Below are 12,186 nucleotides of genomic sequence, written 5' to 3'. Positions count from 1 at the left end.
ATAGCTGCACATCCTGTTTATTATCACAACACAGAAGCAACTGCTCACATTCTGCTTCCAGTGCACCCTTTTGTACGGCAACCATTGCTGGATAATATTTGTTTACTATTATCAGGTTCCCTTTTTTAATTAACATGAGTGTTGGTGGTCAAACATGCTTATTCTGTGGATGTAAAGAAAAAGACAATGTATTTTAGCAGCAGAAACCCCTTCATTCATATGGTGCTGGGGAGAAATCCCCAGTTTTCTGGATCATTTCTTATCCCCATCTTAATCTACATAAAGTGGATTTTTCTTAGCAGTGATTATCTTCTCTCAGACACTTAAAATGTTTCTGCTTATAGGACTGTTGTATGGTTTCTGGGCTGTATGGCCATCTTCTAGCAGCATTCTCTCCTGACGTTTCACCTACATCTGTGACTGGCATCTTCAGAGGATCTGATGGTGGTAAAGCAAGTGGAGAATATATACATGTGGAATGTCCAGGGTGTGAGAAAGAACCAATGTCTATTAACCAAGTGTGAAGAGTGCAATTAGCAAGTCTGGTTTGAAAGTTGAGTGGGATCTACCTATTAGCATATGAGTAACTGAGGAGACTGCAAAGTCAATAGTGAGGACATCTGCCTGGAAGTAGCCAGGCCCATGTTCTTGGAGTGTTTATTGCCTGGTGGCATCCTTTGTTTGGGTGGTGTTCACTGGCCCTTGATTACTTGCTGCCTAGGGGCTACCTGTGTCTGGATGGTGTTCATTAGTTACTGTCTGATTGTGGTGTTTCTCAATAAAGGTAGCCAGACTTTGTTCATTTTCATGGTTTCTTCCTTTCTGTTGAAATTATCCATGTGCTTGTGGATTTCAGTGGCTTCTCTGTGTGGTCTGACAAAGTGATTGCCAGAGTGGTCCAGAATTTCTGTGTTTTCAAAGAATATTCTGTGCCCAGCTTGGTTCATCACACGTTCTGCTATTACTGATTTTTCTGGCTGAAGTAGTCTGCAGTGCCTTTCATGTTCTTTGATTCGTGTATGGCCACTGTATTTGGTGGTCCCAAATGCTGACTTGTCCACAGCTGCACGGTATGCAATAAACTGTATTTGGTGGTCCCTATTTGTTCACTAACCCGAAACAGAAACTGGTGCATACCAGTTCATATTAAATAACTCAGTTAAGTTTTCCTCCTGGTTTTCCTCAATCACAGGTTGATTCTGATGATTGCCTTACTAGTGTGCTACTTTCAAATACTAGTTTATCCACCTAGAAAATGCCAGTTACATTCAGCCCCAACTAATGTGGCCAACAACACATGATTACATAGTCCAACAAAAAAAATGGTGTTGTAGTTTTTTTGTCCTGTTCCTGGGCTTATTTGGAGTGCTGATTCAAAAAATTGCACTGGATAGACTGCATCAGCTTTAGTTTCTTAGATATTATTATCATGGTTTTCTATGGGTGAGCAGATGGTGACTGGTAGATGGTATATATTCTGTATCTCAAAAACTAGAGCTGAAAGGAGGAAACTGGTGCCATTTTGGAATCGGCAGTTCAAATATATCCAAAAAGGTCTAGCATTTGAAGCACCAAAATGTGTGATGGACGGTAACTATAGTCAGATATTTGTGGAAAGTCAAAGATTCACATCCCTGCACCAGGAGTTCCCCTTTTGTCAGGTGACTTGTGACATGTAAGTCAGAAACAAAAATCCTTTATCTGGTAAATATGGCACTTACTTTTGCCAGTCATTCCAGCATAACTCATACTTTGCACAAAATGTCAAACCTCTCAAGCAATTTGACAGTTCGTAAGCCTTGAAGATAACTTGTACACAACACTGTGCACGTCTGATTTAATGAGACCAGAGGGGAGGAGCATGTCAGGAAACTGCCAAGCTGCCCAAAGGCATAAGACAAAAACATTTAACATTAGATTATCTTACCTGAGAGTAAAACTTACTGAACCTAATACTTACTTTTGAATAAATGTGTACAAAACTGATAGTTTCTGGGAAGCACCTAGCAATGACTCTTGTTTTTGGTTTCTGGAAGGAAGTTTTCTCGTGTTTCAACTTATCTTTGCAAATTATTATGCCAGCAGCTATTCAACAAACATATAAGCCAAATCCTTTATCTTGCTTGATCAGCAAAGGGAGATTAATACATGTATCTCTTGTTACTGTAATCATGTATGGCAATCTTCAGTTGCTTCTTTCTAACACAAGCCCCCCTCCCCACCAGTCCTACCTTTCTGAGATCTTTGGGTGGATTCCTTGGAGAAAAAGCTGACACATTCTTCACATAAATAATGCAGCCTGCATGCCATTGGCGGCAGGCAAAGCAGAATCTCAGGTCTGCCCATATTTACGCACATTTAATGGAACATAAACCCAGAGTGCTAAGAATGTTTAAACAGTATGTCCTTTCTGAAATACAAGTCATGTGCAGTTGCAATCACGCTGCTTCTGTAAGTTGAAATCTAGAAAGATGGTGGATGAAAGCCAGCACTAACATAAGACAGAGTGGAATGGCCACCTCTGAATGTTAAAAAAGAAAATGAATGTTAAAAAAAGAAAATGTATTTGTTTACTTTGTAATCATTGAATTTTACTAGCATACGTGGGAGAGATGTACATTAAGGATTATTTTGTTTCATGAGCAAAATAACTGGATAAAAGGTTCATTTACTCAGGCCACAAGGCTAGTTCAGAGCGCCAATACCCTGGACCAGCCCTGGGGGCAGCTACACGGCCTGTCTTCATCCTGCTGCGACAGCATGACAGCATGACCCTTACTAGAATCATAGAATCACAGAGTTGGAAGAGACCTTGTCAGTCATCCAGTCCAACCCCCTGCCAAGAAGAAGGAAAATCACATTCAAAGCACCCCCGACCCAACAGATGGTCTGTTTCACTTTTGTTTGCCGCCACCAGTGGCCAAAAAATTCTGGAGAGCTTCTGGCCATTCCTCAGCACTTTTGCTGATATCAGCAAAGATACCTACATGACGTGGAGAAAGGAGGAATGATTCCCCTCACGTCTCCAAGTCAAGTAGGCACTCAACAAAGGCAGTGAGCAATGATCAGGAGTTCTCTGGAGCTGCACGGCTGCTGCTGCAAAACGAAGATCAACACAGCTAAGTGCTATTCTCTTTCCCCCCATGCCATAGAGCACGGGGAAAGCAAGATGGCAGCACTGGCCCGTGTGAACAATGGGGCCAGTTCCTAATCGGAACTGACTCTGGACTGTTTCCCAACTTTTCTTAATGTGGGGCAAACCTGAGATGGGGGCTTGAATGCCCTGAGCATCATGTGGGTGCTCCGAAGTGACTTATCACTTAATTTTGAGTTTGTTGCCATTTTTTTTTTACCTTTGGTAATCCAAAATGATCCTGCTATGGGGGTTTTGAAGCCGGAAAGTATGTAATTCATACAGGATCATTCAGTAGGTTTCCATGGTCGAGTGGTGAATCGAACCCTGACCTTTAAAACAGGGATAAGGAATGTGTGGTTCATTACAGGTTCATTTGCATCCTTAGCCCAAACCTTCAGTGCTTCCATTGATAGCATTTCCACACTGGGCTTGGAGGAAAAGAACCATCCTCTTTGCCCATCCACCAGGAAGACATGCACAGGCAAAAGTGTATGCAGGTGTGGATGTGTAAGGAATGGGGGAAGAGGAAAGGGTGTGGCATTATTCCTCCTCGAGACTCAGTAAGAGAGTCCAGAAGCAGCTACAAGATACTCAGACTTCACAAGTAAGGGGATTCTAAAGTACAACTCACACCACCACCACCACCACACCCATCCAGATACTAAAATGTACCTGTTTCCTTAGATATATCTACCTCTGGTGTAAGTTGTAACTTTACTGCTCATTCTAAGGTGCACCACACAGTTTTAATTGTAGTGAAATGGGAACAAGTTATTTACAGTAGATAGTTTCATCTTCAGAGTGCATCAAGGCTGACTTTATAGTGGCAAAATAATTTTTCTTTGCAAATACAATCCTGGATAATTTTTGCTGCTTTACAACTTATAATGAACTCTCCACAATGCGGCAAAATCTATATATCAATCTCTCGCTTCCCTCTGGCTGCAAATATATTGCTGACCTCTTCAATTATTTTTGTGTGCATAATGTATTTTTTTTCTAGTAGGCATATTTTGTACAATACATTATTTATTTATTTTTAATGGAAGCAGTTTTACAGCCTAGGCTTCCAGACTGGTTTAAGCAGTCATATCAAAGCTGGGTGCTAAGGGGGTTTTTTGTGCTTTTTTGGTGACCTAAGGAAATACTGTGTATGCATCAATTTCACTGTACAATCCTGTCTATCTTTTGGTGGTTTCTTGCAACTTCTCTGGCCATCCCACCTCTTTTCAAATGGTTCTGACTGAGATAAATGTGATGTGAAGATAGGCTTGAGCACACACTGAAAATCTGCATCTCCTGGCAAAACTATTTTATATGAAGAATATAGGAAGAAGAAGAAAAAGATGAGTGTAAAATCTGTTTATTGTATCCAGTCATAAAAAATATGTATTTAAATAATTATTTAAAATTGTGAAAAGATAGCAAGTGCTAATGAGGCACATAATGAGGATACAGGAAAGCTTGGAGAAGATAATGAGGCTGGGGAAAATGGAAGGAGGTGCCGACCAAGGGCAAGATGGATGGATGGTATCCTTGAAGTGACTGGCTTGACCTTGAAGCAACTGGGGGGGGGGGGTGGCCAACAGAGAGCTCTGGCGTGGGCTGGTCCATGAGGTCACAAAGAGTTGGAAGCAACTGAATGAATAACAACAAGCAAATGCTAAGCAGGGCTAGCTCTGATTAGTACTTAAACAAGGGGTTGCAGTGGCGCAATGGGTTAAACCCTTGTGCTGCTGAACTGGTATCTTGAAGGTTGGCAGTTCGAATCTGCGGGATGGGATGAGCTCCTGCTGTTAGCCCTCGCTCCTGTCAACCTAGCAGTTTGAAAACCTGGAAATGTGGATAGGTAAATAGGTACCGCTTCAGCGGGAAAAGGTAAAAAGACGCTTGCCAGCCACACAACCAGGAAGGGACAACACAGACACCTCGGCTTGGAAATGGATGAAAGCACCCCCCAGCAGAGCCAGAGATGATCCAGAAATGAAAGAAGAAGCCTTTGCCTTGTCTGTGTTTGTGTGTCTCACTGTGACTGTAAGGCATTGAATATTTGCCTATGTCTGATGTATATACTGTAATCCATTCCCCTAGGGGAGAAGTGCAGAATACAAATTGGCTACGTCATCACACTGGAGAAAAAATCCACTTAAAATTCGGTTTCTGCCTTCTTCAGAATTCTGGGGTTTGCAGTTTAGTGAGGCTGTTAAAGGCTCCTCCCTAAACTACAAACCCCAGAATTCAGAAGGAGGCAGAAACCGGATTTTAAGTGGGTTTTTTATCCAGTGAGATAAAGTATAAAGTGTATTCTTAAGAGACCACCATCAAATAGCAGGTGGTCTGGGCTATATTTCAGAGGAAGGAAATTACAAAACCCTGCCTGAATCTTCCTTGACTACAAATTCCTATGAATTTAATGGGGTCACTACATAAGGAAGGCACATGCACACACATATATTCATACATGAGGTAAAGGTAAAGTTTTTCCCTGACATTAAGACTAGTTGAGTCCAAATCTGGAGGGTGGTGCTCAACTCCATTTTTAAGCTGAAGAGCCAGCGTTGTCCATAGACACCTCCAAGGTCATCTGGCCAGCATGACTACATGGACCTTCGTTACCATGTATATACATAGCCAATGAATATATTGCTGAATGATGTGAATCATGGTAGAACTAGTGTATGCCTACAGAGGGATTTTTTTTCTCTTTCCCCCCTTCTTTCTCCCTTCTAGTATGCCTTTCCCCACCAAGTGAGCTGTTTATGCATTTAACTTTTTTTCGACTCTCTCAACATCTGGGATGCATTTACTTTCTCTGGATGACAATATATGAGAAAGTGCTGAAAAGAGGAGGGGTCAAGGGACTTGAGCATGTTAATTATTTGCTAATAACAAAAAGCCTAGAAGCACCAGGCTGCCATAGAGCAATTGATTTTGGAAAACTGGGGTGCTAAGGGGTTTTTTTGTGCTTTTTTGGTGACCTAAGGAAATACTGTGTATGCATCAATTTCACTATACAATCCTGTCTATCCTTTGTACCTTTGCCTACATTTCATGGAACAATCCCAACAGACTAAAACTTTTGAGAAGTAGGGTTTACAAAAGCATTAGCTTACTATTTAAATCATTTTATGCTAAGTGGGGCCTCAACAGGATTTAGGTTCTTATGTCACATTAGCAATCTCTTTCCCAACAACATAATAAGATGTTAAACCAATTGAAATTACAAAGGTTTTCAGGATAAATACGTCCTGCCTTTGTCAGTTAAAACACACCATAAATTATTGTTTCTTGATTCCATTTCAGGATTTTCTATGGAAAGAAAATAATGCCATAAAAAGTAGTAGAAGGGAAACACTATGGAGGGAATGATGGAAGATGCAGATGTCTTTAACTATTAAACTTTAAGTACCAAGATTGCATTCTATGGAATTCTGGGATTTGAAATTTAGGGAACGATATTGAGAATTTTTAGCCATGAGACAATTCACTGTATTGTTGAAGGTTTTCATGGCCGGAATCACTGGGTTGTTGTAGGTTTTTTTGGGCTATATGGCCATGTTCTAGAGGCATTCTTTCCTGACCTCAGAGGTAGTGAGGATGCTTGCCATAGATGCAGGCGAAACGTCAGGAGAGAATGCCTCTAGAACATGGCGATATAGTCTGAAAAAACCTCCAACAATCCAGATACAATTCACCTCCAAGATCAAAGAAATCAAAAGGAGATTTAAACCAAGAATGGAGGTTACCAGCAAGAGAACAAGTGGCAGGACAAAGAAGAAATTTTAAAAATGATAGAACCATTACCCAGAAGATCTATTTTTTAAAAGTGGAAAGGATAATAAAATCATTCATTCATTTGCAGATGAACCTAAAATTTTAGACAATGTATTCATTACTTATTAGTTTATTTTATTTATGTCCCGCCTTTCTCTATATGGGCACTCAAAGCGGCTAACAACCACACAATTTGGTCACAGTTTAAAACAAATCAAATACAACATTTTTAAAAAAAAACCATTAAATAGTATTGTGTGGATTTAGATTAAAATATAGTTATAACATAGTAAGTACAATTAAAATTATAGTAAAACTCAAAATCCCCACAGAATTCCACTCACAACTGCCCCAGCAGCATGCCCCTCATCCTTCCCTAAATAACTGCTAGCACAGAGAGGTGTTTACCTGCTTGTGAAAGGCAAGCAGATATGAGGCCCTCCTGGTCTCTCTTGGGAGGGAGTTCCAGAGTCTGGGAGCAGCCACCGAATAGGCCCTCTTCTATGTTCCCACCAAACACACTTGAGCAGATGGTGAGATAGAGAGAAGACCCTCCCCAGTTGATCGTAGATGTCTGACAGTTTTGTAGAAAGATCATTCATATATCCTGGACTGAAGTTGTATAAGGGCTTTGTAGGTCAAAAACAGCACTCTGAATTGGGTCTGGAAATGAGTTTGCAGCCAATGTAGTTGTACAAAAATGAATTGGAAGCTTCACTCAAGGCATTTGGGAGAAATAAATCAACATTAACAGATGTGATTGGGATGGAATGTACTCTAGTTCGAACTAAAATCTTTCAACAAATATGGAAGACAAAACAATGACCCACAAATTGGAAATACCGTATGATTTTCTTATCCATGAATAAGATATCCAGATTCAGTTTCCCATACTCTATAAAAATGTCTGTGGGCCTCACCAGGTCCTCCAGTGCAATTTTGTGATATGTTTCCACCCCAAATATAGTCAAAATACAGGGTTTCAGGTACTCTCTTATGGGCACAGAGGTGGTACTTTACTCAATATACAGTCCACAAGAAAGATGACACCATTGATTACAACAGCCACAGCTACAATAATGCTCAAATTCTATAACAAATACTTTTATCACATATGAAGTGAGAAATGCCGGATGTCCTAGCTGGGTTCAGGAAAGAAAGGAGCACTAGGGCTCATATTGTACATGTATTTTGGTTAATGAAGTACAGAAAAGAATTTTAGAAGAAAATCAGCCTGCACTTTATAGATTATAGCAAAGACTGTGATATCATGATAAACTTTGGATCATGCTTAAAGAAATGGGTTTGCCACAACTTTGGCCATATCGTGCGAAGACAACAGTAGGTTTTTGTAAGATACAAGGCAGTAAAAAGGAGAAAGACAACATTCCAGATGGATAGACTCAAACAAGGAAGCTATAGCCTGGAGTCCGCAAACTGCAATGAGGCTGTTGATGACAGGGTGACTTGGATATCTTTCATTCATAGGGTCATTATAAGTCAAAGTCAACTTGATAATGAAAACACATACTTACTAGTGACAGACTAGTATATGCTATAGTTTTTCCTTTATATTGTACTGTCTACTCATTTTATGCTTTGTCTCAGCATTTTGTGCCATATATAAGCTGCCCCAAATCCCTTCGGGGAGATGGAGGCAGGGTACAAAAATGAAGTTGTTGTTGCTGTTGTTGTTATTATTTGATACACAACGATTTTAGTACACAGTAAACAAGATCACTCTGCTGGCTTTTGTATTTGATCACACGTTGAACACTTCCCATGTGTGTGATGTATTGGCGAATAATGCATGCAGATCCGAGTAGGGTGGCCTTTTGCAGCTGACAGATAGTAATTTTGTCAGCACCAATTGTGTTTAAGTGCAGGCCAAGATCTTTAGGCACTGCACCCAGTGTGCCAATCACCACTGTGACCACTTTGACTGGCTTGGGACAGAGTCTTTGAAGTTCTATCTTTAAATCTTCATATCGTGTAAGCTTTTCCACTTGCTTCTCGTCAATTCTGCTGTCACCTGGGATTGCAATATCGATGATCCGTACTTTGTTATTTTCCACGAGCGTGAGGTCAGGAGTATTATGCTCTGAATTCAGTCTGAATTCGGAAGTCCCAAAGGAGTTTGACGACAATGATGATTTTGATGATGGTTATTATTATTATTATTATTATTATTATTATTATTATTATTATGTTTAATACCAAAACCTTATCATATATGGAATATACTTGTTTGTAACATAAACAACCCCCAACTTCTATTTAACATATATGGTGAATCACCACAGACTTATATTTCACTAAAATCCCAAAGTTGAACAATAGAGGATTTTTACAAAATGAAACACACTCCACAGGCCCCTATTGCACAGATACATATAGGTTTTCTTTCATTTGGCCTTTTAAAAACAAGAAAAACAGCAGCCAAGAATCTTACAAGTTGATTAACTTGGGCACACCACGAATACAGAAGGAAAGGGAATGAGGCACTAGAAGTCGCAACATGAAGGAAAACCGATAATAGAACTTGGGCTGAATAGACCTCAGATTTACAGGCTATTGAAGAATATTTCTATTTTATTTGTCTTTTTTGTGTCAGTGAACCTGTGTCCATAGACTGCAAATGACTCGATCTATTTCCAACTATCAAAAGAAAATGTTCCACTATAATATGTCCTATACACGAGGAGAGACAGGTAAGAAATAAAATCATCATCATCATTCATCATCATCATCATCATCATTATATCTTCACTCAGCTCATATCTGTATGTTCTAGAACCATTATGTGTTACTTTCTAAACTAAAAGGTGAAACAAAAATGCTATCTTGGGATAATCATAAGGAAAGAACAGCAACATTGAATTCTGTGCCCCTTAGAAGTACTTTGCTGTGTCGGTTTAGAAACCAAAACCGAACTTCTAATGAAATCTAGAAACTTCAATACAAGTTAACAAATGTTATTTCCACATTGTGATGCAAATACTACATCTGTTCTAGGCAATGATGGATTTGGTGAAAAGGGGGAAAGCTCTCAGATGTTCATCACAAGATATACCAAGCATTAAACTGAGTTTTTCAATAGTAATCATTCAAATGTGAGTACTGGAATGGTACTGGAATTGATAGAAAACTGGGCCACACAACCTCCTTGCTCTGGTGTCACAGCTTCACTCCCCTCACGGCCTTGTTTTGAGGTCAAACTGGAATAACCAGAATTCTCCATATTCACCTACCTCTATTCTCCAGAGGAAAGGTGAAATGCAAAGCCAATGAATGCATACATATTAAAATATAACATTTAAAACAGTTCTATTTGAAAATCTGGATTCAGAAGTCTGGCTTATTAGGTTAAGACTGGGACTTTGGTCTCTTTTATTTGGTTCCTCTGGCTATTACACTCTCTAAAGCTGGAACATTAATCACACACGTATTTGCACCTATTGTCCTGTAGGCATAATTGCCATCCAGGCTATGTTGCGTTACCTGTTTGAGCTGGAAGCCTATTCAGGTTGCTGTACTGGTTGCACTCCTCTCCCCTTATTTTCTGGCACTGTTGGCTGAGGTCCTCGGTATTCGGCACAGGTATCATGGCTGTGGAAACAGTTTTCCAAGTGTGCTTCAGAGCTGAAAGACTCCTTCCAAGACCTTTGCTGTCAAAGCTGGCGCCACTTCCTGCTGCCGTTAAGCATGGTAACATATGACAGGAGCTGGCTGCTCAGTGAAAGTTACCAAGGGATCCATGAACAACTTTCCTTTCTCTTTCAGCAGGCTTTGCCTCCTAAGTGACACAGCTTGTTGCTATTCCGGGTGAGCCTATCATGAGCCAGAGGGGAGGGCTTTCGCTCAGAAGTATTGTTTTTGCCTTTAAACAAACAGCCAAAGACTTGCACAGGGCTCAACAGGCACTCCAGAGCTTTTGGCTTAAAGCTTTTCCATCTCTCCAGGCAGCATACTTTCCCCTCTCGCCTTTTCTTCCCTCTGTTAAAAAAATAATAATAACAACTAATGTGTTTGCAGTGTCAGCAAATATTTTTGAAAAAAAATAGGGCACCAAAAAAAGCACATAACAGCTGGAATTAATTCTTGTGCCACTATGAGCAATTGGGAAAAAAGCAAAAGGAAAACAGCCTCTTTACGCATGTTAGAACTACTGGTGGTCTTTATTTTTATATTATTATTATTTCTTAGCAATCTGTGACATACCCATTTAAAGAGGAAAAAAAACAGTGTCTGAAAGAAAAATGGGTATATATAAGCTAGACAGGGACAATCATTGGTTTTACACAGGCAATCATTTCTATGGTGTATTAGACAAAACATCTTTCTTGTTGGGTTGTTGTAGATTTTTTTCGGGCTATATGGCCATGTTCTAGAGGCATTCTCTCCTGACATTTCGCCTTCCTCTAGAACATGGCCATATAGCCCGAAAAAACCTACAACAACCCAGTGATTCCGGCCATGAAAGCCTTTGACAATACATCTTTCTTGTATTCTAAAACCACTTCTGGTCCAAAAGAGGTTCTGGTTTATTTCTTCCAAACTCTTGCAAAAGGTGCAATATTGAGATTATTATAAACTTCATTAGCTGTAATTCTATGCATACGTTGAGCCATTCTATATGTATTCAGCCACACTGAATCTCTCTGTTTCACCACCACCACCAATCTTTCTTGTACTCAAACAAGCTCTGCTCTGTTTATGGAAAAATCCAAACTCTTGCAAAATATGTTTTCCAGAGTGGAAAAAGAGATGCCTGGGTACATTATGAACCATGATTCTATCACAACACCTAGACATTATTCTAAAATACAGAAACACAGTCTCACAAAATCATGTTTTATCATGCATCACATACAGCTTCAACCAACACAAAATCAGAATAAAATCAAACAGGGCAGAAGGAAACATAGTGAATAATAGTAGATAAAAACTTGAAAGTCAGAGTCTATCAACTTGAAAAGTTTGCGAGGGTATAAAGTTTGTGCCTCCTAGCAGTAATTACCACCATATTTATGAAGGAAGTTCCATAAACGTATCACCATGATAAAGATCCTTTTCTCAGTTCTCCATTCACCTCACTTCAGAAAGTACTCAGACTATATAGGCAGATCTATGTGCACATCAGACTGAAAATATCAGTGTTGTTCCCCCCTTTCGAAAATTCTTATTTTCAAGATCTATTGTGCTTTTTAGTTGGGCACTGATCTTGCTGTCCATAAACAGACTATTGAGATAAATTGTTTGCAAATTTACATGCG

At 39.7% G+C, this 12,186-nt stretch overlaps 1 protein-coding gene across 4 annotated transcripts in view; it reads right to left on the bottom strand.

Annotated features, from left to right (window-relative positions):
* SLC2A12 (solute carrier family 2 member 12) overlaps positions 1-12,186 on the bottom strand; it is a 48,262-nt gene that overhangs the window by 16,718 nt on the left and 19,358 nt on the right. For 3 of the 4 annotated variants that reach the window (XM_060753404.2, XM_060753405.2, XM_060753406.2), the window contains one exon: positions 10,412-10,906. The exons of the other annotated variant lie outside the window; for it this stretch is intronic. In XM_060753404.2, coding sequence (XP_060609387.2) covers positions 10,412-10,625 — 214 coding nt within the window. In that variant the 5' untranslated portion in view covers positions 10,626-10,906. The remainder of the gene's footprint in view (positions 1-10,411; positions 10,907-12,186) is intronic. 4 annotated transcript variants of the gene reach the window in all.

The sequence above is a fragment of the Anolis sagrei genome, chromosome 1 (assembly GCF_037176765.1).
Source record: "Anolis sagrei isolate rAnoSag1 chromosome 1, rAnoSag1.mat, whole genome shotgun sequence".
NCBI classification, from domain to species: domain Eukaryota; kingdom Metazoa; phylum Chordata; class Lepidosauria; order Squamata; family Dactyloidae; genus Anolis; species Anolis sagrei.
This window is presented reverse-complemented; position numbering and strand designations above follow the sequence as displayed.